At 53.8% G+C, this 25,757-nt stretch overlaps 2 protein-coding genes across 3 annotated transcripts in view; one reads left to right on the plus strand and one right to left on the minus strand.

The window, feature by feature from the left end:
- The first annotated feature begins 151 nt into the window (after positions 1–151).
- Positions 152–3,452, plus strand: SSR3 (signal sequence receptor subunit 3). Its single transcript, XM_084212144.1, has 5 exons — positions 152–324; positions 1,158–1,284; positions 1,734–1,832; positions 2,308–2,439; positions 3,069–3,452. The coding sequence occupies exons 1-5, from the start codon at positions 186–188 to the stop codon at positions 3,133–3,135; spliced, it is 564 nt and encodes a 187-aa protein (XP_084068270.1). The 5' UTR covers positions 152–185; the 3' UTR covers positions 3,136–3,452.
- A 2,344-nt stretch (positions 3,453–5,796) lies between these two features.
- Positions 5,797–25,757, minus strand: part of KCNAB1 (potassium voltage-gated channel subfamily A regulatory beta subunit 1) — a 57,717-nt gene continuing 37,756 nt past the window's right edge. For both annotated transcript variants that reach the window (XM_084212069.1, XM_084212070.1), the window contains exons 3-14: positions 22,180–22,217; positions 20,828–20,907; positions 19,393–19,437; positions 18,142–18,186; positions 17,521–17,564; positions 14,849–14,935; positions 10,772–10,857; positions 10,119–10,239; positions 9,581–9,675; positions 8,551–8,671; positions 7,630–7,718; positions 5,797–7,052 (exon numbers count right to left, since the gene is read on the minus strand). In XM_084212069.1, coding sequence (XP_084068195.1) covers positions 6,963–7,052; positions 7,630–7,718; positions 8,551–8,671; positions 9,581–9,675; positions 10,119–10,239; positions 10,772–10,857; positions 14,849–14,935; positions 17,521–17,564; positions 18,142–18,186; positions 19,393–19,437; positions 20,828–20,907; positions 22,180–22,217 — 941 coding nt within the window. In that variant the 3' untranslated portion in view covers positions 5,797–6,962. The remainder of the gene's footprint in view (positions 7,053–7,629; positions 7,719–8,550; positions 8,672–9,580; positions 9,676–10,118; positions 10,240–10,771; positions 10,858–14,848; positions 14,936–17,520; positions 17,565–18,141; positions 18,187–19,392; positions 19,438–20,827; positions 20,908–22,179; positions 22,218–25,757) is intronic.

Raw genomic sequence — 25,757 nt, forward strand, 5'->3', positions numbered from 1 at the left:
GGGATCGGGATGGGGACGGGATCGGGATGGGGACGGGATCGGCACTGGGATCGGGCCAGGATCGGGCCGGGCTGAGGGAGGGATCGGGCCGCGCTCCGGAAGCGCTCCCGGCCTGGCGGGCCCGCCCCGCCCCGTGGCGCCTGACCCGGAGCCGCTCGGCCGCGCTGACGCTGCCTTGTCCCGCCATGGCTCCCAAGGGCGGCCCCGGCGGCCGGCAGCAGTCCGAGGAGGATCTGCTGCTGCAGGACTTCAGCCGCAACCTCTCGGCCAAGTCCTCCGCGCTCTTCTTCGGCAACGCCTTCATCGTCTCCGCCATCCCTATCTGTGAGCGGGCGAAGGCGGGCGGCCGCCGTGAGGGGAGCGGCGGGCTCTGAGGGGAGAGGGGGATCAGCAGCCCTGGGGGGAGCAAAATACTCTAGAAGACGAGGATCAGTAGCCCTGGGGGGAGCAAAATACTCTGGAAGACGAGGATCAGCAGCTCCTGAGGGGATCAGGAGGTTGGGGAGAGGGATCAGGGCTCTCCACCGCCCGCCGCGGGCTCTGTCCCGCTGCCCGCGGCGGATCCCGGGGCTGTTGCTCCGAGCCCCGGAGGATCCTGGCTCCGGGCAGTGTCGGGTCCTGGTTCTGAGCGTGTGGGATCCTGGCTGCGAACCGTGTCGGGTCCCAGTTCCAGCCCTGTCAGATCTCTGTTCCGAGCCATGTCGGGTCTCGGTTCCGCCGTGTCGGGTCCCGGTTCCGGCCCTATGGGATCGCGGTTCCGAGCCCTGTCGGGTCCCGGTTCCGAGCCGTGTCGGGTCCCGGTTCCGGCCCTGTCGGGTCCCGGTTCCGGCCCTGTCGGGTCCCGGTTCCGAGCCCTGTCGGGTCCCGGTTCCGGCCGTTCGGGGCTGCCCGGCCGCGGTGCCCGTTCCGGCCGGCAGGGCAGCATCACTGACGTGTCACCGCAGCAGCGCTGCCCGCAGGCTCTGCCGTGCTCTCACAGAGCTCCTTCCAAAGTAGTTTTAATGCAGTTGGAAGAGCCCCGAATGATTTTGGAGGAGTTGGCTTTGCTCAGGCAGAGACTGTGGAATTACAGAGCTCAGATCCTGTATGGGTCTCCAGTATGGGGCGTTTTTCTTGGAGAGAAACTGCTTCAAATACCATTCTTCTTTTTTTCTAAGGGCTTTATTGGAGAATATGGCATATGGATCTTGTTCAGTCTGCAGTCCTGTACAGCGTCATGACCCTCATCAGTACCTATCTTGTGGCTTTTGCATATAAAAATGTCAAGTTTGTCCTCAAACACAAGTAAGTTTGGTGCCTCTTTGAATTTATCATTTCATAATTTTAAAAAACTGCCATTTGCTACTGTAGTTTTTATTAATAAGAATTCCAGAAACATTACTCAAAAAAATATTTTGCGCAGAAGTATCTCCTGATTAGTTTCTGTTATTCTCTTGTAATTATAGTCAAATCTTGTCAGCTAAGACTATGGTGAAATAGTAAATCCACCATCATGTTCCCTGGGTATCACCACAGATTATGTTTCAATTATAATTTATATTACTTATTGGATGTGAATTGTATTACTTTTAGTAATTGCTGTTATTAATTCTTATCCCTTCACCTTGACAAAAGTGTCAGGTATCTTGGCTAAGTTGTATTCTTCACTGAACACAAAACTTCCTGTAACACCAGGGCTGGGCTGTGGTGTTTTGTTCATTTCTGAAGTGTGACATGAGTGGTGGTCCTTACAGAGTAGCCCAGAAAAGAGAAGATGCTGTTTCCAAGGAGGTGACTCGCAAGCTGTCCGAGGCAGACAACAGGAAGATGTCCCGCAAGGAGAAGGATGAAAGGTGATCTCTCTGTCCTCCTCCTTCTCTCCCTTGTTTAGGACTGCCTTAAATGTCTTAGAGGCTCTGGGTGGGGCAGTAGGGACTGTGCTTGCACTGTTTTTCTGTATTCTGGGAAGCAGCAGCTGCAGGGTAGCTCATGGCTCAGCTTCAAGCCCTTTTGAGGTGAGTTTTCAAGGGAAGGTCTCAGTTGCACACAGACTGTGCAGAATGGGAGCTTGGGAGCCAAACTCTGTCTTCTGGAAGAACAGCTGCACACTTCATCATGTGGGTGTGCCTGGATATCCCCATCCCTGGCAGTGCCCAAGGCCAGGTTGGACAGGGCTTGGAGCAGCCTGGGACAGTGGAAGGTGTCCCTGCCATGGCAGGGGTGGAATGGGATGAGCTTTAAGGCCCCTCCCCATCCAAACCATTCCAGGATTCTGTGATATCCATTGATTTAAATATATTTCTAAATTTTATCTCCACTTGCTCCTAGGATCCTGTGGAAGAAAAATGAAGTTGCAGACTACGAAGCAACAACTTTTTCCATCTTCTACAACAACACCCTCTTTCTGGTCCTGGTTATCATCGCTTCCTTTTTTGTGCTGAAGAACTTCAACCCCACTGTGTATCCTTTATCCCCACCCTAAAACCCCCACAGCCCTACTCCTCTTAGCTGTCACCACTAGCTGTGCTTGTCCTTGGGCTGTGGCATTCCTCTGTTGGTACCTGCAGCTCATGGTTACTACAGCAGCTTAGAATGTTGAAACAAAAATAAGAAAAAAAAAAGTCTCCCAATTAAGGTCTCTTAAAACATGAGATATTTTAAGGATATTGCTTGGACAGTATATAGGAATTCTCCTGGTTTTGCCATTTCCATTGTAATTTTGGAGTGAGGACACAGCTCAGTTTCCTGCAAACACTGTGTCAGTGTTGGTTGCCTGGAGCTCTTCCCTGACAGGATGCTTCAGCTCCAATAGCTCACAAGTAAAAATGTTTTGTTCCTGAAGGATATTAGTTTTGCCAACAGGGCAGTTAATTCAAGATCTGTATTTATAAAACTTGTTAAAGAACAGGCTGAATTTTATGGGTGCCTTAATTCTGAAGGTGAGTTCTGGAGCTGTGTTTCAGCTTGCAATATTCCAGTTTTAAAACTCCAGAGAAAGATCATTTCAATTCCTTCCTTTTCATAAAACTCCTACCAAATGTTGTGTACCAGAGAAGGATCTTGACAGTTCCTTAACCTGTTCCCTACAGAAACTACATCCTTTCTATCAGTGCTTCCTCAGGACTGATTGCTCTGCTGTCCACAGGATCCAAGTAGATTCAAAACCCTCAGCAGTTCCTGTGAGAGGCTTCAACTGCCATGAAAATGCCTAAGGGTGGAATAGGAATTTTTTTTTTAGCATGAGGAAAACATGGGGAGGGTTTGAATCCAAAATGGTTGAATTGTATTTACTTTTGGTATCTTTACATGGTATTTGATATTGGAGTTACTCTTTTTTTTTTTTACTTAGCAAGAAGAGGGTGTGTGAGCTGTGAGCAGACAGCATCTTTCTGCAGCTCCACACTGGGGACAATCCATTTATCATTGTAACTTGAAAAGTTGTAATTAAAATGAGCTCTTTTTTTGCCATTTGATTCCTTGTATTTTCATTCTTCATTTTTTAAATAAACAGGGATTTTCATAAAGAGTTTGTCAACTCTTTCTGCTTCCAGAAGAGAGGAGACTTCTGCAAGCTAACATATTCCTTAGACGCACTCCTCATTTTTGAGTAACATGGAGTCAGGACAAAGCCTTAATCTCCTAGGAAAATGCTTTTGAAGTGGTTTGAATGCACTTTTTTTTTTTTTCATTAATCTTCAAAGTTGCAAATAAATAAAAAACTCTGCCAGTCTCCCTGCACAGCTTAAGAAAATGCTTTAGCTGGCTTTTAATAATGGGTTTATCAGACAATCCTGTGCCTTCTTTTCTGGTTATCACTGGAGCAGCTGTTCACTTAAATGCCAAACTCCACTGATATTAATGGAATTCCAGTTACAGATCCTGCCATTACAGACTTGGGATCCTAAAGGGAGAATAAAGAGAAAGTTTTTAATCAGATTTAATGTAACAATTACTCTGCTAATCTTGGCTTCAATAAGATGAAATGGAAAATAGAGCAAAATGTAGAATGTGAAGAGCAGGAGACAGTAATGGCTCTATTTCTGACAAATTCAAGGACTTTTGGTCATTTAATACTCTTTAATTAAGTGTTTTCTCTCAAAATACATGGGTTTTTCTCTGTCCCTTCTGCCTGACTATTCAGCACTGGAAGGATACATTCCATAGAGCTGCTGCCTGCCTTGGACAGTTTCCCTTTCCTTGGCCTCAATTCTTATAAGGGATATAATTGATGGGTTTTAGCTGAGTATTTAGCTCACATGAAGCAGATTTTTAACAGCCCTCTCCAAACATCCAGAGCCCAGCTCAAAGCCAGGCTGGCTCCTCTGGGAGCAGCAGGACTTTGATGTTGCTGGTTTTGCTCTGTTGCTCTCAGAGCCCCCAGAGCTGAACTCAAACCCTTGAACAGACAATGTTACACTCGCTTTCCTGGCAGGGCTTTAGCAGGTGTATTCCCCAGAAAATCTGCTGTCTGCAAAGTGCTTGGAAGCAGCACTTTCTTCTGCCATTACTGTCGGCTCACTGAGTCTTTTATTACCAGCTTTTCATCTTCTCTTAGGGCTTTTTTGGTATTGACAGTTGCTGAGGCCTGGAGCTTAGTGTGTCAGAATTTTCCTGGAGAGGGAACATTGAGCACTGACAGCCTGAAACAAAAGCAGGTGGGTGGGTGGGGTGGGATGTGTTCTGCAAAAAAACCTGATCTTGAGCTTTTACAGAAAAGTTTGGGGCTTTTTTTGGTTGGCATTTGGATTTTTGTTCACTTTTTCACTATTTTTTTTAAGAGGTGGTGTTTGGTTTTTCCCTTGCCATCCCCACTACAAGCTGCAATGATAAATAAAAAATTCACTATAAAACAGTGAAATTATATTTCTCTAGTCTAATGCTGATGGTTACCCTGAAGCAGGGCTGCTGTTTGGCCCCACATTGCCCTCAGAGCCTGTAAGGGACAATGCCATCTCCTCAATTAAAGCTGGGAATTGATCTCGTTTTAATACATTATTGGATTCCCAAGTACATGAGAAGGGGAAGAGAGAACATTAAATTGTATCTCCAGCGGGAGGAACGGGAATTAGTCTGTTACTGGGAGGATAATTCTATCAAATTAATAAAGCTGTTCACTGTGAAATGGCTGAAGCTCTGTAAAAATTAGCAGTAGTTAGTGGTAATGCAGCACTGGGGATGTTCCCAGGGCAGGGCCAGGTGGGCTCCACCCCAGCTGGCTGGGACTGGCCAGTGTCACCTGGGGAGGCTGGGGACAGCTGCACTGGGCTCCTTCCAGGCCAAATCACAGAACATGGCTTAGAAAGGAGCTTAAAGCCCACCCAGTGCCACCCCTGCCATGGCAGGGACACCTCCCACTGTCCCAGCTGCTCCAGCCCCAGTGTCCAGCCTGGCCTTGGGCACTGCCAGGGATCCAGGGCCTGCCCACCCTCCCAGGGAGGAATTCCTTCCCAAAATCCCATCCATCCCCGTCCCCTCCCTGCCAGGCCAGGCCAGGCCAGACCTTACCTGGGACTGCTGTGCTCCTTGAGGACTGACTGCCAGCAGCACCTTGGGGCCAGCCCAGCTCCCTCCTGTCCCTCTGGGCACAGCTGGAATGTTCCCTGTGGACCAGCACCCCCATCCTCAGCAGAAAGCCCTGCTGGCCCAGAGCAGCTCCAGTGTCAGTAACAGGTCTGCAGCTCTCAGGGTAGATGCACAAAATGCTTTTATTGTGTCCAAGCAGAATTCCAGTCAGACTGCATTTCTCATGTACAGCAGGAGTCATTTACACACACCACAGCTTCAAATACAGGAGGAGAGCACTCAGGTGTGGGGAGCTGCTCACCTGGCCCAGGTGAGTGCTGCAGGGGGGAGTACAAGGGTCCTACAAATACTGTACAGAGCTGAGTCCCAGCAGGGACGGGAGAAATACAGACTGAAATCAGAGGAGCATGGTACAGAGCAAATCCTTGGGAAGGTATCACGTGGGCTTGAGCTGGGCAAATTCAGATGTAAATTCTTCCTGTCAACTCCTGTAAATGCTCACAAAAATCTGATTTAAATGTGTCTGTGCATTTACTTATCCCCGGTTCCAAAGCAAGTGGAAGCAGGTGTAGCCTTTTGGAGTACATACCTGATTGTTCCTGCAGCTCTCAGCAGCTATTTATTTATATATTTAGAGTATCTAGATCCTTAAAAGCTCCTGAATATTGAAATTTGCAGTAGCTCTGTCTACAAGCAGGCAGAAGTAGAGGCAGGTTTCTATAGATGCAAAACCCAATATTTAGTCATGGCTTTCTTGGCTTAAGGTTTATGGAGTAGTAGAACTTTGCAGAGCTGTCGTGCTCAGTAACCTGACATGCGTGTTTGGGCTTCCTAGCACTGCTCCAGGGTGCTGCCCAGGAGCACTCCACAGCTGGAACAGCTGTAAAATTAGGAGCTGAACTATCTAATTGCTAACTAGTTCTCTGTCTTACAGCCTTTATTCAACTACAAAGAAATCCTAGAGCTTATATTCAGCATAAAAAAAGCAAAGTTTGAGCTTGCCCCTTCCATCTGCTAACCTGAAGAAACTTTATAGTTGAGATTTCCCAAACATGGTTTTATTAAAACCTGAAGTTGTATCTGGCTTTTCTTCATTGAAAAAATAGATCTGTACATCCTTCTTTAATTACCAAGTACCTGAAGGTTATAAATTATTTCTTTTTTTTTTTTGCTTTACAAGTGTTTGTCACAGCACAAGCATGAGGTGCAAAGAGTAAAGTAAAAATTAATGAACTCGGTCAAGAAGGTAAGAAAATACAAGGTTATTCTTGGTTAGAAGAGAGATCAACTGTGCTTTTAAATTCACTGCAGAGTAGTAGCAAGAGCACACATCTCGAAGGATCCAGTGACAGTAGACACCGAGCAGCAAGTGCTGAATGATTCTCATGAGAGTAATTCAGGGCTGTACTGGAGTACAGAGCACTTCTAAACCATGCAGTCCAGGAAATTCATGCATTGCATTAGGATCTGTAGTCCTTCTTGCTGTAGGGCTTGTTGCCCAGGATATTATCTATTTCATTTACAATATGGGATGTCATCTTTGGAAGGACCTGGGGTGGAAGAAAGCGATGCTTAATCGAGATAGTTCCAAAATGAAACCTAGATTTTATCAAAGTACATTTCCTCTGGGCTTTTTGTGTGACAGATATTAAGCATTCATCTAATAACTTTCTCCCTTAAAGGAAAAACCACTGGAGAATCTTTACTCAGTGAGAGAATCACAGCAAAGCCTCCCAGCTTTGTGTGTGAAATATTGCTTGGCTGCACTGGGACGAGCTGGTGGCAAGGACAGCTGAGGCAGAGGAAGCTCTGACTGGGGAAAAACAACAGGGAATAATTAAGGTGGGTGCAGGTGACATGTGACAGCACAGACTCTGTCACAACATGCCCTGGACTCGCTTGCATTTTCAGGTGCATGAAAGCTGCTGATGCCACCCTCGTGTCACTGGACATGTCTGCAGTGACCCCAGAAGGTGCTAAGCCACGCTGACAGCAGGGATGGGCCTGGTTAGGGTGCATGTATGGAGCTGAGGGACAGAATCCTGAGTGTCAGCCCTGTGCTAAGAGAAGGGGGTGCTGAGCTCTGGGGGTGTCTGCCTGCACGGAGGGGGCACCCCCTGCACTCACCTGGATGGCTCCGAGGTTCTCGATCAGCTGCTCGGGGTTGGAGGATCCCAGGAGGACAGAGCTCACCCCCTCATTCCTCAGGCACCATGCTGGGAACAAAGGCACAAGGTGGTCAGGGACACAGATGGGCTGACAGGGCCTTGCTCCAGTCCCTGGTGTTTGACAGGGGACTGTCTCTGCCTGACAATAATCTCATTCTTTGTCTCAACTTTGCTTCTCTGGCACTGCCCGGGGGAAGGTGCACAGATCAAACCCCACAGATCTTCCAGGATCCCACCCGAGCCTGCTCCCTGCCCCAGCACTTCTCCTGGCTCTGGGGTTTGGATTTTCCCCATCACAAGGATTCACTGCTGGGATGCTGAACCAGGGATCACCTTTCTGACAGACATGTGGTATTTTCCAGCCTCAGCTCTCACCAGCATAATTATTAGGAAAAAACCCCAAAACTCATTTTGAACAGCATTCTCTCATCTGCCAGCCCAGCACCACAAAGGTGATGGCTTCATGGGGGGAGGGATGCCCAGGGGAACAGGGAGGTGGGACCCCTGGGGGTGCCCACAACCCTGACCCTGTCAGTCACAGCCTGGTGCTGCTGCTGCAAACAACCCTGTTTAATTAACTGTTGCCCAGAGCAGCTGTGGCTGCCCCTGCATCCCTGGCAGTGTCCCAGGCCAGCTGGACAGGTTTGGAGCAACCTGGGCTAGTGTCCCTGCCCATGGCAGAGGCTGGAACAAAATGGGTTTTAAGTTCCTTTCTACCCCAAACCACTGCAGGATCAACATCTTTTCACTCATTTTAAACAACAAACACATCTCCAGCTGGAGGCCTGGCCCAAACCATGATGGAAAGAGAAGACATTTTCTGTGTTAGCCTTTCCCCAGGGCTGGGAGCAGCCCTGGGGTGCAGCTGTGAGGCACCCACCAACAGCCAGCTGTGGCAGCGTGCAGCCCAGGCGCTCGGCGATGGGGGACAGGTCCTTCAGCTTCCCCTGCTGCTTCCTGCCCTCCTCGCTGATGATCTTCTCCTTCAGCCACTGGTAGCACTGCAGAGCAATCACAGCACATCAGGCTGTCAGCTTTCAGCCTCCAAAGTGGGAGTTTAAGGCGATTTATAATTATAATCTATAAATATCTATAAATAGCAGCACTTGAAAAGCCACGTCCAGCCCAGAAGGTCGTGAAGGCTGAGTAATACAAAGCTGGGCTTTGTGTTAAAAAAGCAATTAGGGCAGGAGCAGAATGTCTCCTGTTGTCCTCAGCTCTCTGGCTTTATTCTCACTCCAGAACCTGGAATCTCCCCAGTTTTCTTTTTGGACCCCATAACCCCCAGTAAGAATAAAACCACGATAATTGTGGAGAAACCAAGTTGTGGTGACACCAGAATGACAAAACCTGTTAGGACAGCCCCCAGCAGCCCATGGGTCTTCAGTGGGCTTGCTCGGGGGTCTCTGGAGGGGTGCTGGGATCACTGGGGGGACACTGGGGGGCTGAGCACCCCCACGCCCTAGGCTGGTACCCAGGGAAATAATGTCCAAGTCTGTTGGACCTACATGGTTCAGGGGGCTGCAAGTGGCAGCAGCTGCGTGCATTCAGGCTTGGACTCCCTGACCTTGGAGGTCCTTTCCAACCTTAAAATTCCAGGGTAAACATCAGGGAGGAGCCTGGAGCCCCACAGAGCCCCTGGCTGTGCCTCCTCCCGGTGATGCCCCTCAGTGCAGGGTGGGGACAGCAGCCAGCAGCCCCCAGACCTGCCCTAAGCCCCCCTGAGCTCCCTGCGTGGGGAGCCTGGGCTGGTTCTAACCCAGATTCTCCTGCTCTTTGGAGTGTGGTTGCCAGAGAAACCGAGCTGATCCATCCAAGCAGAGCCCTCCTTCTCACGAGGGAGCCCTTTCCCCTTTGTTGTTTCCCTGCCCTGACAAAAGCAGCGCAACTCAAACGTGCACCAGAAATACCTTGAGTGAAGCCCTTGAGCTTTCAGGGACCCCGTTGCCATATTTCCCTGAGATGATCCCACAGGCCAGGGGAGACCACGTCATTGCTCCCACCCCTGCAGAGGGAACAGCAAAAGGGCTTTGAGGGGAGCGGGACAAATCAGAGCTGTAGCAAAAATACAGCTTTCAGTCAAAAACGAAACCAAGAGCAAAGTGATTGCTGCTTGTTTCTGTTGCCACGGGCAGCAACACTCCGCTGGTCTTGCAGGAATGTGCTGCTGATGCCCTGAAGGATTTATTTCACTTAAAGGACCACGTGAATCTCAGAGAGTAAAGAGCAGCCAATTAATACTTAATATGCTCATTAATGTACTTTAGTTATTAACAGCTAATATTAAGCAATACTTCATCAGAGGCACAGTAAGCTGGTTTTTCTTTGGGTCACTATTAGATAGAGCCTTGGCTTTGTCACGGGTCCCACCTGGAGCCCCAGGCCATGCTGCCCTCCGTTTCTCTCTGGGAATGCCCCAGCCAGAAGGCCCAGCAGGCTCAGCCTCACCGATTTTGTGATACAGTTCTGGCAGCTGCACCTCCACCTTCTCCCTCTGGAACAGATGGTACTCTGCCTGCTCACACACGGGGGGGATCATGTTGAACTGCCTGGCCACGGAGTAGGCTTCCTGCAGAGGGGAAACCGTGGAGAAAACGCTTCAGAGAATGGAAATACCCTGCAGGCCACCTTCTCTGAGGGTACAGGAGATGGCCAGGGCAAGGGCAAGTGGGACCAGCTGGATGCAGCAATCCTGGCATCTCCTGGACTCACAGCCTGGCTGGGGACACTAGAGCCCATCTCATTCCACCTCCTGCCATGGGCCAGGCTGATATCAAACTGAAGGGCTTGACTTCAGCCAAAGCAAAATGACACAAACCCAAATAACCCACCCCGAGCCCCACACATCAGCCCATCTCCTCCTAATTAGCCCTGGGCTCATTCTGGGACAAGCTTTTCAATGATTTCAGGTGGAAAAGCCTGGATGGAGTGGAACCCAGCTTGCCAAGGGCTGCCGTGCCGTGACCTCCATGGCCCCACCCTGACCCCCAGACCCCTCACCATGATCTCCACAGCCCCACCCTGACCCCCAGGCTCCTCACCATGATCTCCATGGCCCCACCCTGACCCCCAGGCCCCCCACCATGACCCCAGCCCCTCACCATGATCTCCATGGCGCTCCAGCGGGACGTGCCCCAGTACATGGCCATGCCCTGGTTGATCACGTGTGTCATTGCCCGCACAATTTCTAAAGGGGAGCAAAAAAAGGAGTGTGAGAAGTGCCCAGAGGCCAGGTTTGCACCAAAGCCACTCCCAAACACCCCACACACTGACAGTCCTGAGCCCTGAGCACGCTCTCCTGCCCAGCTGTGGCTGGAAAAGCATTTTCAGTGCAAACATCGAGGCACTGACCCTGCAGCTGATTCAAAACTGCTTTTCCCACCTGGCACTTCCCTACCACGGCTTTAGGAGGACATTTGCTCCAAAAGGGAACACAAGAGGGCAGCACAGTGGAAAAATAAACTTCAAAATAAATTCCTTTCTTTTTTTTTTTTTTTTTTTAATTTGCATCCTGAAAGCACATATCTGTGTCTGCTCTTTTTTACCAGCAATACCAGGGACAAAGCTGCAAGAATGGCTGATTGAACCCGACTCCACCAGGGGCCCTGTCACCCTCAGGTGTCACCTCTGCATCACAGCAGGGCCACGGTCCCCATGGCTGTTCTCTGGGATATGGAAGCTTGCAAGGCCACAAACCAGGACAAGATCTTGGATTTCACCCCTCAGACCTCCCTGCCTACCTGGGGGTGAAAAAACCCTCATGAACTTTAGTTCACAGGGATCCCAGACTGGTTTGGGTTGGAAGGGATGTTAAAACTCATCCAGTGCCACCCTGTCCTGGGCAGGGACACCTTCCACTGTCCCAGGTGCTCCCAGCCCTGTCCAGCACTGCCAGGGGTCCAGGGGCAGCCCCAGCTGCTCTGGGCATCCTGTGCCAGGGCTGCCCACCCTCTCAACCAGGAATTCCTTCCCAATCTCCCATCCAGCCCTGCCCTGTGTCACAGCCCCCAGGAGCAGCCACGAGCCACAGCCCTGCCCTGGCTGTGGTAACAAACCCTGTTCTGACAGGGCTGCAGCACAGACACGACCACTGCCCACAGAATGGGGAAAATGACCTAAACTCACTGTGGGAAGAGAAAGAAAACAGTTCTGGGGCGCTGCTGCCTGTGGCACCCTGTGGTTGGCGGGCACTGCCCACCCAAACCCCGTGGAGGGGCTGCCCTGGAGCCTGCAGGGCTCAGAGCCACCCTGGGGGCTAGGGCAGGGTTAGGGCTGCAGGCACTGCTGCCTGTGCCACCAAGCTGCCTGTGCCACCAGGGCTGCCTGTGCCACCAGGGCTGCCCGGGCCACCACGGCTGCCCGTGCCACCAGCTGCCTGTGTCACCAGCTGCCTGTGCCACCACGGCTGCCCCCTCGCCCTGCTGATGGCAGAGAGCAGGAGCTGGCACAGAGCGGCTCCACTGCCAGCCTGGGCACTGCTGAGAGCCCTCCTGCAGCCCTGCCAGGGGAAGGCTCCATTGCTAACCCACAGGGCTGCCTCCAACCCAAACACAAACCCACTTTGTCCGAGGGAATGGGGGAAAGGAAATAAAAACCCCAGAGAGCGCTCAAGGCAGTGCTGGTGTGTAAAGGAAGTGTCCAGTTCTTCCTGAAAAAATACCAATTCATTTCAGCCAAGTGTAAATATAGAGTCCAAGACTGGTTGGGGTTGTAAAGGACCTAAAGATCATCTTCCAACCCTTACTGTGGGACACCTTCCACCTGACCAGGGCTCCAGAATTCACTTAATGAGCAATTTCAAGCTGCTCCATCTGAATATTTAATTAAAAATTGTTTTTCATTTCCTACCACCATCAGCCTAAGCCTGTAAGTGATCCTTCCCTTCCTCCCTCCCTCCCTCCTCAGCAGCTTCTCCCTGGGTTTAGTTTTCTATTTTTGCCCCGCCACCATTTCAGAGTTTTGGAAAACATTTCGTCACACGCCTCTTACACATCTCAGCCCGGGGTTGTTGTCGTTTCTCCAGCCTCTACTCCTTTCAAAAAAACCCCAAAGTCAACTCAGAAAATGTATATAAATATATATATACACACATAAATATCTCCTTGTTGAGAGAGCCAGGGGATGGCAATGGGATTTGGGAAGGGCACAGGCCCAGATCTCTTGTCCTGCCAGCTGGATGCCCAAAGGGCAGCACTTAGAACAGGAGATGTGGGGTTTTTTTTTAATATAAATCAATGCTCCAAATCCCAAATAGCACCCCCTGGCACCATAACAATAATAACCCTGAAGCAGGTTAAAGTTCCCTGGTAGGAATGTTGTCACCTTCCCTCCCTGCATGCCAGGCTGTGCCTGGGGCTGGGCACCTGGCTCTGTGGCACTGGGGACACACCAGGGACCCCAGGGACCCTGCTGTCCTGCTGGAAGAGCCCCTTGGGATGCAGAACAAGCATCTGCTGGCCCAGCTGGGTGAGAGCCTCATCCCAAGGAGCGAGGCACGGAGCACACAGGATTGTGGAGAGGAGGGGTCCTTCCCACCAGCCATCCCCAGGGCTCCTGATCCAGGGGCTGGGGGACAGAGGGTGGCAGGGACACCCCACACAGCCCCAGGGAGGGTGGGCAGCCCTCAGCCCCCACCCCCTGCCTGGCAGACCCCAGCCTGGCTCTGGGGCAGAGGGGGCACAGCCAGACCCATGTGCCACGAGCTGCCCAAGGTGCTCATCTCCAGCTGCTCCCTGCCTCCAACATCACTGCTTTTACAATGGAAAACTATTTCAATTTGCCTGGAGACTTTTCAGAACATTAAATACATTTCAGGGGTTTAGGTTAAGCAGCTTTGCCAGGTGCCCTGAGGCCCAAGTGACTGCCAGCACAGAAATCCCCAGGGATGCTCATCTGCTCCTTCCCCAGGGGAGAGAGGGATCTGCTCTGGCTGGGGTCACAGAAGGATCTGCAGAAGCTGCTCCTTGGTGCTGCTGCCCAGGGGCACTGGCAGCAGAGGGACAGGGCACAAACCCCACGAGCAGCAGGCAGGGAAAACAAAGAGGACATCCAGGTTTTGATTTGGTTGTGCCCCCTGCTCACAGCGTGCTGCCTGCTCCAGCCTGACCCACAGGTGCTGCCACCAGTAGGGAACACTTCAAGGTCACCTTCTCCTTCAGGAGGGCTGCCCCACCCCTGCAAGTGTCCAAGGCCAGGCTGGACAGGGCTTGGAGCAGCCTGGGACCGTGGAAGGGAGTGGGATGAGCTCTGAGGTGCTTCCAAGGCACTGCATGGCTCCCTGTGGGAGAAGCTGAGGCGTGTGTGGTGCTGAGCAGGATGGAGTGGCTCAGCAAGCAGCACTGACAGATGGCCCAGCAGATGCTCTGGGATGGAAGTGCCTTAGTGGGTGATCCATAAAAAAGGCAGGAAGAAGATGGGAAGTATCTCCAGCATGCCATTCATAAGAGAAATGTCCCTTTTTTCACCCTGCTCCAGCCTCAGCCAGCGCCACAGCCCGTGCCTGCTGCCAGGGCTGGCACTGGGGAGTGGGATCAGCTGTGCCCTGGGCAGGGGAGCCCCTCCATGCTGCTCAGTGACAGCAGACTGAGCACAGAGGTCACACCTCCCTCCCAGACACAACACAGAGACTTCCTTGGCCTCAGCAGCTCCGGGGGAAGCTCCTAAAATCCCAGGCTGGCCCCTGACCCTCACTGGGTGGCACAGCCCCTTGTCCAGCAAGGAGATGGGTGCCAGCCCTCCTGACACAGCTCCAGCTCTGTTTGGTTCCCATGGCTCCTGTGCCATCCACCATGGCTCCTGTGCCACCTGCCATGGACACCTGCCTTAAATCCAGCCACAAATCCACTCTGTCTGAGGGAACTGGGAAAGGAAATACTCCTGGGACAGAAAGGAAACTTCCATTTCCTTCTAAAACCTACAAACTCATGCTGTGGCAGGGTAGACACAGCAACCTTAAAGAGGTTGGGAGGGACCTTAAAGGACACCCCATTCCAACCCTCTGCCGTGGGCAGGGACACTTTCCATGGAGCTGGCTACCAAAATGAGATATTTCACATTTAAACTGCCCCACTGGAACAATTGATTACAAACTGTCCCTCGCTTCCTGCCCCCCTCAGTGTCACCCTGTGGCCAGGGTCAGGCACTGGAGGTTAACCCCTCCCAGGGCAGCTCCCACCAACCTTCCATGGGGGTGTTGTTGTCCGGCCGGTTGGCAAAGACCACGTCCACATATTCCAGCTGCAGCCTCTGGAGAGAAGCCTTCAGCCCTGGGCATGGGAAAGCAGAGACAGGGACAGGCAGGGTCAGAGGGAGGCAGGAACAGGGCCAGAGTGGGATCAAACACAGCTTGCTGTATTTAAATACATGTATTTTTATATATACACACACATAGCCACTCAGGATGTGAGAGGGATGCTGAAGGACGTGTCCCACGTCCCTGCAGCCATCTGGAGAGGAAAGCACCAGTGTGGCCACACAGAGAGCCCCTCCTTCCCCAGGAATGTGCTTCAGTTCAGAGCTCCTGCATTAGTGCTGAGCAGCCCTGGTTACAGAGCGTGTCCCTGCCAGAGGCAGCTGCCAGGGACTGGTTCTGTGCCTGCTCCTGCCTGCAGGGAATTCTATCTGAATTCTGTCACAGAGCCTTCCCTGCTCCAGCCCCAGCTCCCAGTGCCAGGGGGGCACTCCGGGGTGCAGCCCCAGAGGACAGGATGGTGGCACTGGGGGGGACTGGTGCCACTGGCCATGGGGAGCAGGGGAAGCATCGGGGAGGGCTTCACCTGCCAGGTGAGCTGTGCCCACCCTCACTGCACAGGGACTTTGGCACAGCAAGCCCAAGCCCTTTGCAGCTCAGTCCATAAACGTCCAGGCTCTGAGAGCCTTCCTGTGAGGATCTGATGGGAGATGGCATCAAACCCCTGCAGATATATTTATATATCTATGTATGAGTCTATGAGAGAGGCGAGCAGAGGATGGGCATTTTATCCAGCTCAAAATTCAGCAAACATTTCCAGCCTGCTCTAATTTGACTCATTCTTCATGAACATTCGTAAAAACATTTTGTTCTTGGGAAGATTTGTAGAAAATAACTGTTAAAAATCCTCTTCTCTCTCTCACGCACACAGATATATATAAATATATATATATAAAAATATAAAATATCTCTCATTGACCTTAACGTTGTTTGCTGGGTGTTCTGTGAAATTATTCCAACTCTTGCCAGTGCTTTTCTGTCATTTCATGAAGTGTCTCCACAAGAAATGGAAAAGGGATGGACACATCTGCCACCTCCCTGAGCTCCTTCAGTGCCACTGCCTCACTGAGGCTTATTTAGATGAAAATTCAACAAAATGTTGCTATAAGGAAAGCTTTCTCCAGCATTGCCTTACTGGGAAAGTCCCAGGATCCTGATGTGTCTGGATCCTGCAAGCACTCCAAGATAAAACTCTGCAGGGCAATCCTGGATAAAACTTGCCAGGAGCAGGAAGGAGGAGGATGGAAGGAGCCAAAGCTGCACCCCAGGAAGGGGCTGCTGACCCCCCTCATCCCACCTGAGCTGGGCACTGCCCTGGGGCTCAGATTTCCCAGATGTGCAGCACAGAAAGGAGGAGCTGCTGCCCAAGGATTCCATCCCTGAGCCCCCAGCAGCAGGCTCTGCCCATCCCGTGGGGCAGGAGGCACAAACAGGGCACACAGCAAAGGAGCTGGGGCTCAGGTCCTCCCCTGGGGGCTGGCACTGCCCTGCTGGGGACTGGCACTGCCCTGCTGGGGACTGGCACTGCCCTGCTGGGGGCTGGCACTGCCCTGCAATGTCCCTCCACAGCATTCCCCAGCCCAGGGACCAGCCCAGGAGCTGCAGGGTGCTCCTGCTCCAGAGCCTGGGCTGGCTCCTCTCGCAGGGACAAGGTCACAGGGGACACTGCTGAGCCTGGATGTGACCCTGAGCTCCCCAGGCATGGCTCTGTTCCTGGCCCTGCTCCCCCTGTGCTGTGAGCTGAGCCTGAGCTGAGCCCTGCAGAGCCAGCCCTGGGTCCAGCCCAGGCAGACACAGCCAGGGGACAAACAGAACACAGAGTTCCTGCTGTCCCCTCTCCTGCAGGAACACGGCCACAAGGACAAGGCAGAGCAGCAGGGAAGGGGAGAGGAGCAGGGACTGGGGTCAGGAACCCCAGGATGGGATGGAGCCAGGAGGGGAGCAGGGATTGGGGTCAGGAACCCCAGGATGGGATGGAGCCAGGAGGGGAGCAGGGATTGGGGTCAGGAACCCCAGGATGGGATGGAGCCAGGAGGGGAGCAGGGATTGGGGTCAGGAACCCCAGGATGGGATGGAGCCAGGAGGGGAGCAGGGATTGGGGTCAGGAACCCCAGGATGGGATGGAGCCAGGTGAGGGAATGGGCAGCAGAACTGAGCCCTTGAGGAGGGGCAGCACCAGGAGCAAAGCTCAGCCGTGCCAGCTGGGGCCTGGCAGCCCTGCAGAGGCTATTTCTGCAGGCTGACATCCTGCCACATCCCCATCCCTCCCAGCTCCAAAGGCAGCCCAGGCACCCCTGGCCTTGTCTGGCCCCACGGGGAAGGGCTGGGGTGTGCAGAGAGCTCCCCAGACCCAGCAGACCCCAGGGAAGGAGGGGGCAGGGGCTGCCAGTGCAGTCCATTCACTGACACTTTTTGAGGGGAGCCAAAACAATCCTTGGGTGCGTTTTGGGCATTCCAGGACGAGTTTGGGAACTGCCCTGCGTGGGACTGGCACGGGAGCAGTGGGATCAAACAGCCCCAGGCCTGGGAGAGCCCTGGGATGCAGCTGGACAGAGCCCACCCAGGGCAGCCCCAGCCCCTGGCACAGCCCAGCCCAGGTACCTTCAATGATGTGTTTCCTGGAAAGGCCTCGCTCTGTCTCTGCTCTGCAAGGGAAAAACAGGAACAGCTGGGAGAGGTGCCAACAGCCCGGGAGCACTGGGCTGTGTTCTGATTTAAACACCCCCAAAATTACAGAATCCCAGACTGGTTGGGTTGGGAGGGACCTTAAAGCCCATCCAGCCCCACCCCTGCCATGGCAGGGACACCTCCCACGGTCCCAGGTGCTCCAGCCCCAGTGTCCAGCCTGGCCTTGGGCACTGCCAGGGATCCCGGGGCAGCCACAGCTGCTCTCGCAATCCCATTCCAGCCAGGAATTCCCAATTCCCAATCTCCCACCCATCCCTGCCCTCTGGCACTGGGAGCCATTCCCTGTGCCCTGTCCCTCCATCCCTTGTCCCCAGTCCCTCCCCAGCTCTCCTGGAGCCCCTTCAGGCCCTGCCAGGGGCTCTGAGCTCTCCATGGAGTTCCTCCTGTCCAGGTGAGTAACTCCAGCTCCTTAAAACCCTTGGTAGAATAAACAGAAATGCAATGACAGCAGCAAAGCACCCCCAGGTACCATTAACCTCCCCTGGCTGTAGGGCTGGGGCAGCAAACCCCAGGACAAGTGACTGTCACACTTACTTGCCACCCCAGTACAGCTTTGTGGTTATCACCAAACTGGACCTCCTGCAAAAAGAGCAGGAAAATTAATATAATTTTTAAAATAACAATAATAACAACAACAAAGCAGATGCCTGCCCATCAGCAACTTGTAAAGCCTGGGAGCAGGGTTCCTGCTGGGGGTGCTCTGACAGCCAAGAGCAGCTGTGAAATGTTGAGGAGACAGACTCCAGGGTTGGTTTGGGGGGAATTCCCTGCAAATGGAACTCTGGCAGGCAGGGAGACCCCAGGAATTGCCAGGAGCCTCAGGGAAGGGCACCACTGTGCTCAGGGCATTGTCCCTCCCCAGTGGGGTAAGCAGCACAGGGGAGCTGAGCTTGAGCTCCTTCAGAAGATGGAAAGTGAAATATCCCACATTTGACCATTTGTTTTGGTCAAATATGCCCATAAACAGTCAGGGCACGAGGAAATTGAATGAAGTCAGGGAAGTTTGGATTGGGCAATGGGATAGAAACCAGAGGTAATCCAAGGGAGGAGACCAGAAGCCCCAGACATTTTTAACCACGGAGTGAGCAGCAGCCAGCCCTCTCTCCAGGGGCTGCAGGGCTATTCCCTCCTGCCATCCTGCCCGTGCCTCTCACTGCCAGGCAGCACTCCCAGAGTTATTAAACTCGAGTGTGAGACATCTGAATTAAGCTGTAAACTCTACATGATATTAAATCAAAGATTTATCATCCTCCAGCTACCTTGCTGCATAACCAGACACGTACAACACGATTTCCCCAGCTTTTATTGGGCTTCATTTTATTTCCTCCACATCACCCAGAGTATTTCTTACCAAGTAATCAATCACCCCCCTAATCCCCTAGGCTGGCTTTGGAGAGAGCCCTGCTAGACCCCCCTTAGCCGAACCTGCCTGGGACACACACACAGGGAGGCCTTTGAAGATTATGCAAATCCCTTAAAACGCCACGACATATGCTAATGTGCATCCTTTAAACGAGGTGTCAGCTCCTCCCGGGCTGGCACAGCTCTGCATCCCGCATCCCAGCCTCCCCAGCAGGGACGAGGTGCCGACAGCCAGCCTCCCACCCGGGGAGGGCATGGACAGCCCCAGGCTGTGCCTGGCACAGGGGGGCACAGGGGGTGGGCACACCCCAAATACCAGGGAAGCCCCTTCCCCGTGTCCCGTGGGACCAGGGCACCCACCAGTGCTGGGACAGCACCACCCAAGAAGGGAAATTCTCCAAATCAGAGGGAGCCATACTGTACCTCCAGCCCTTCTTCTTCAGGATGTTGCCCAGGATCACCTCGGCCCTGTGCAGGAAGAGCCCAGCGTGAGGGGGCAGGGGATGCTCAGTGCCCCCGCCCAGCCCTGCTGCCCCTGCCCTCCCCGGTGACAGTGACCCTAGCTGGGACACATCCATCCAGCCAGCAGCCTCTTGTCCCCCAGTGCCCCTTCCCAGATCCCCTGGTGCCTGACCCTGGGCTGTCCCTCAGCAGGGCACGATGTCCCAGCCCAGCTGGGAGCCCTGTCAGTCACCCCAGTCCTGCTTTGCACGGGTGATGTCCCCCCATCCCACGGGCCGTGTCCCCCCCATCCCCCATCCCACGGGCGGTGTCCCCCATCCCACGGGCGGTGTCCCCCCCATCCCACGGGCGGTGTCCCCCCATCCCCCATCCCACAGGCGGTGTCCCCCCCATCCCCCATCCCACGGGCGGTGTCCCCCCCATCCCCCATCCCACGGGCCGTGTCCCCCCATCCCACGGGCCGTGTCCCCCCATCCCCCATCCCACAGGCGGTGTCCCCCCCATCCCCCATCCCACGGGCGGTGTCCCCCCATCCCACAGCGGCGCTGAGAGCAGCCAGAGTGGCTCCCCCCAGGATTCCTGCCTGGAGCTGGCACAGCCCCACCGAGACCCAGACTCACTCATTCCCATTTGTCCAGGGGATTTCTCTCCCTGTGCTGCTCTCCAGCCTTCGCTGGGTACAAGAGGCTTTGGCTAAATTATTTGGGTTTATTTGGGGAGTGCCTCAAATACAAAGGTTCTCCTGTCCCACTCAGGAACAAAGAGGCTTTCCAAGCATGCCCAGAGCCATCAGAGGGGGAGCAGAGAGCCCAGGGAAGGCAGGTGCAGCTCTGCCAGCCCCTGCCGGGCACACCCTGCCCAGGTGCAGCTCTGCCACCCCCTCTGGGCACACCCTGCCCAGGTGTGGCTGTGCCCAGGTGTGGCTGTGCCCCAGCCCCTGCAGGCACACCCTGCCCAGGTGTGGCTGTGCCCAGGTGTGGCTGTGCCCAGCCCTTTCCAGGCACACGCTGCCCAGGTGTGGCTGTGCCCAGGTGTGGCTGTGCCCAGGTGTGGCTGTGCCCAGCCCTTTCCAGGCACACCCTGCCCAGGTGTGGCTGTGCCCAGCCCTTTCCAGGCACACCCTGCCCAGGTGTGGCTGTGCCCAGGTGTGGCTGTGCCCAGGTGTGGCTGTGCCCCAGCCCTTTCCGGGCACACCCTGCCCAGGTGTGGCTGTGCCCAGGTGTGGCTGTGCCCAGCCCCTCCGGGCACACCCTGCCCAGGTGTGGCTGTGCCCAGGTGTGGCTGTGCCCAGCCCTTTCCGGGCACACCCTGCCCAGGTGTGGCTGTGCCCAGGTGTGGCTGTGCCCAGGTGTGGCTGTGCCCAGCCCTTTCTGGGCACACCCCGCCCCGCACTCACTTGCCCGCCGCGTACACCTCGGCCGTGTCGAAGAGGTTGACGCCGCTCTCGTAGGCGATGGTCATCAGCTGCTCGGCCACCTGGGGAGGCACGGGGGGACAGCCAGGTGACACCCACACCTAGCAGGGAACACCCCCGGCGGGACAAGCCCAGCCAGGCTCAGCGCAGCCGGGAGGGCCGGGACAGCCCCTGCCCGGTGACACCTCCGGCAGGGCACCCAGGGAGGGAGGGACACCAAAACACGGATTTACATCAACTCCCCCTGCAGCCAGCCCGGCAGGAACTCATCTCCTCTCGCAGGAGCTTTCCATCAGGAAGGCAGCCAAGAATTTAACAGGGTTACAGGAGATGCTCTGCAGTTCTGCACGGTTTAACACAGAATGGGGGGGTTTAATATCGCTCTGGCTGCCTGCCAGCCTGTCCTGCGGCTCTCTGGAGATGCCCTGGGGTGGGGAAAGGCCTGAAGGTCATTTGTGCAGCCCCAGAGGAGTCCTGAGGCTCCTGCTGCCCCCAGGGAAGTGAAGGCTTGAGCTCAGCAGCCCAACAAGGGCAGCCCCGAGGACAGGGCTGCGCTTCTGTCCTCCTTTTCCATGGAACTGTCCTGCTTCCCATGGAGTTATGGTGAGCAAGGGGGGCAGGAGGACCAGAGTGCAAAGTGGACATCAAAACAGGCCCTGACTGACCCTCACCTGACCATCACAGGGCCGTGAGATGGGACCAAAGCTGGGGGAGCCACCGGGAGAAGCAGTGACACCATGACAGACCAAGTGAATTTAAAGGAAAACCCCTCGGAGCTGAGGCTCCTGGGCGCTTTTCCTCACGCCAGAGCTGTTTTGGGGTTGTCCCACGTCCCAGGGGCAGGCAGCTGCTGTCCCTGGGGCGCTCACATCTGTGACACCGGGGCTGCAGAGGAGCCCACGTGCAGCCCCGTGCTCCAGGGGTGATTCCCTGCATCAGGAACCATCTGCTCCAGGGAAGAGCACGGAGCAAACCCGAGCTCGTTTATTATGTCAAAAATAAATCACCTTTGTAAGGCCAGCCCCTGCCTGTATTTAAGGCTGCTGCCCATTATGTCCACACACAAAAATAGGTCCCAGTTCCCACTGCAGGAGCCCAGGGGAAGGAGGGGACATTGCTGGGGACAGCACAGGACAGGAGATGACCCTGAGGGGTGGATGGGGCTTGTGAGAGTCCGTCTCTGGAAATGTCAGGCTCATTAGGGGGTTGTGGCTGAGCTCTGAGTAGTTACTCCCTGCTGTCTCTCCATGCAGGAAGGCTCCAGGAGCCACAATTTCTTTTAAAAATGAAATTAAACCCCCTCCCCCAGAGTGTGGTTTGTTCCATGCACTCACCTCATCTGAGATCTGACCTCCAAAAGTGACCCAGGTCCCTGGAAAAAAGCAAAATAATCTGTTACTACAAGAGGGTTTCAACATCAAAAATGAGACTTCACCAGAATTTCCTTTGGGATTAAATGGGTTTAAGATGGGGTGAGCTGGCTCAGGGGGGGGCACAGCCCCAAGAGAGCTCCTGCAGCCAGGCAGGACAGGGCACCTGCTCCCAGGGTGGGACTGGCACAGGCAGCTGCCCAGGGCAGCCCCCAGGGCATCTGTGCTGCCAAAATACCGAGCTGCATTCAAATCATGGGATGGTTTGGGTTGGAAGGACCTTAAATCCCATCCAGTGCCCCCCTGCCATGGCAGGGACACCTCCCACTGTCCCAGGCTGCTCCAAGCCCTGTCCAGCCTGGCCTGGGACCCTTCCAGGCCCTGAAATCTGAAGCTCTTTCCAAATCAGAAATCATTTTCCAAAGCTTCAATCTGACAAATTGGAAAAAATCCACGATGCTGCCACAACACATCATTTGGGGAATGAAACTCTCCTTAAATATGTACTTCAGCATTTAGCATCCTGAAAGTCAAAATTAGAATTAAAAAAAAAAAAAAAGAAGAAGACATAAAAAAAGAGAACTATTTCTTCTGACAGGAACGAGTTCCAGCCCAAAGTGACTTTTCCCTGGGAACTTTTCCATGAAGCCCATGTCCAGTGCCAGGCCAGCCCAAGGGCACTGCTCACTGCTTTCCCAAGGCTGGCTCCTAAGGCTGCTGCAGTTTAGGCTCAGTTGCTGACTCTGGTCTATAATTAGGAAAACTTGGGGCATTTTCTCTTTATGATCATTGCTTAATAAAAAAAAAAAAAACTTTAAAAAAAAAAAATCCTGTGGTGGAAGCAGCATGTGGATTTAACCAGATCATAAATCAGTCTGGGTTAGAAGAGACCTTTAAAGGTCAGCTGGTCCAACCCCAAGGAACTCCCACAGGAACAGGATTTCTGTATCTAGATTTTGCATGTGTGTATTTATTTTAGGAGTACATATCTCCTCAGGCAGGGGGAAGAGGCAGCAGGGAGCCGGGCAAGCAGCAGCTCCCACGGGGGCCCTGCCCAGACACCCCTGCTGCCCCGGGCTGTGACAGCCCTGGGACTCCTGCCAGCCTGTCCCACGGTCCCTCTGAGCCCAGCACAGCCCCCTCGCTCCTCAGAGCCCCACAGAACCCCTGATGGCAGACCCAGCCACTCCCTGGAGGGAGGGAGGGAGGGAGGGAAGGATGGAGGGAAGGATGGAGGGAAGGAAGGATGGAAGGAAGGATGGAAGGAAGGATGGAAGGAAGGATGGAAGGAAGGATGGAAGGAAGGATGGAAGGAAGGATGGAAGGAAGGATGGAAGGAAGGATGGAAGGAAGGATGGAAGGAAGGATGGAAGGAAGGATGGAAGGAAGGATGGAAGGAAGGAAGGAAGGAAGGAAGGAAGGAAGGAAGGAAGGAAGGAAGGAAGGAAGGAAGGAAGGAAGGAAGGAAGGAAGGAAGGAAGGAAGGAAGGATGGAAGGAAGGAAGGATGGATGGGGCACAGCTGACGTGGCTCGCACAGCTCCCCAGAACTGAAAGCTCTCTCTGACAGAGGGGCTCAGTGAGATTTCCCCAGCCCTGGCAGCGTCCCAGGCCAGGCTGGACAGGGCTGGAGCAGCCTGGGGCAGTGGGAGTGTCCCTGCCAGGGCAGGGGGGCACTGGGGGGTCCCTCCCAGCCCATCCCACCCCACCTGTGCGGCAGGGATGGACCAGGACAGGGACTGCGGTGCCGGGGCTGAGCTCTGATGCTGCCAAGGAGCAGAAATTGCAGCTTCCCTGCCTGCCTGCTCTTGAAAAGATGCAAAAGCTGCTCCCAGACCCCCATCAAAGAGGGATGGGGTCCCTGGGTGCCAGGACATGAACCCTGAGCAGGGGTGGAAGCGCTGGGGCAGCTTTGATCAGCCCTGCTCAGAACGCCGCCACTCATCGTCTCTGGCAGCAGGAGCTCGCTCTCTTTCCCTCAAAAAAAGGCCAATCTGAATTTTTTAATACGTCAGGTTTCTCTCAGTGCAAATAAAGCTATTTAAAGATGCACAAAGTGTGAGTTCAAACTGCAACTCCTGACTTCCTGCGGAACAACCCGAGCTGGAAAAGCCAAGTTTGCCACGGATCAGAGATGAAATGGAAACTAAACAAATGAGCAAAGAGCATTTGCTAGCTAATTTGGTATTTTCTTTAGCTCTGTAAGGACGACAGTAATGGGACAGGAGTACCCCTGCTGCACCTTGCTGGCTACAGACCTCAGGAGAGGTATTTTCTCTGATTCTTGGAGTTTAAATGCTCTGGTCCTGCACAACGAAGATAAAACTGAAACCTGTTTTCATTTTCTCTTTAAGCTTCTTCATGCAGATAAAAAAAAATAACCAAATGAAGCCTGATTTCCATGTTAAAGCCTCAGAGGTGTTATTTTTACAGGAATACATTAAAATGTGTTTGTACCAAAAAAATGGGTTGAGACTGTTTATCTCAAAGTGATTTTTTTTTCCCTTTTGCATAAGCAGCACACAGGTGCACAGGTGAGAAGGAAGAGGATTATTCATCCTCCCCACAGAGTGCACATCCTCTCAAAATTCACCTTCTGACACAAAGCACATCCCACTGAGTGACAATGTGCTCGGGGCTTGGGGCACAGGGAGAGCTCAAATCACAACAACAGGCACCTTAAAGCACCTGAAATGCAAGGAATAAATGTCTGTGCTCCTGGACAGCCCTGCCTGAGCTGCCAGGCCCCAGCTGGGCCACACAGGTGTGGATTCCCATGGGGCTTTCTCCCCATTATTGTCACAAAACCCAGCAGGGACCTGAGTTTGGGCTCAGCAGGGTGAAGCACCAGGGGTGGCTGGGGAAGGGAGGGGGTCTGCTCCAGGGGTCAGGAGCAGGGAAGGCACCCGAGGCACGGTGTGGCACAGGCTGCTCCCCTCCCTCTGCAAATTAAAAAAGGCAAAAAAAAGCACAAGGCACATTTGGCATTTCAAACAACAGCCACGGATGATTCACAACCTCAGCCAACACACTCATTTGGGAAGAAAAATATACTGGAGAAAGACATATATTTTTTTAAATTTGTCCTTTCCCCTGTCCAAGTCACTGTCTCTCTCTCACCTAGCCCAGCTCATGGTTTGGAAAGGCATCCCCTGCCCCAGGGCTAGGGACAGACAGACTTCCCACCGCTGCCCCTTGCCCATCACCTTCCTCCCTCCTGCCTCGAAAGGTTTTCCAAGTGGATATCCTCACCTCCAAGGGAATCCCTGCACAGGGCCCAGCTCTAGCTCCCACTCCAGCCCAGCAGGGCGTGGTGCCAGAGCAAAGCCACTGAGCAGTGTCACAGCCCTGCCAGCACGAGTGGCACCTGTGCAGGAGCAGGGCTGAGCCCCCAGCCCCTGCTGGCAGGGACAGTGCCTGTGCCAAACCTCACCCCAGAGCAGGGACCAGGGGACAGCAGCACCTGCCCCCTCTGGGCTCACAAAACACCATTTTTGCAGCCAGCTGTCACCTTCTGTCCCTGGGATGGGGATGGCAGCTTTG

Source organism: Fringilla coelebs (assembly GCF_963513975.1).
Source record: "Fringilla coelebs genome assembly, chromosome: 10".
Classification (NCBI taxonomy): Eukaryota; Metazoa; Chordata; class Aves; order Passeriformes; family Fringillidae; genus Fringilla; species Fringilla coelebs.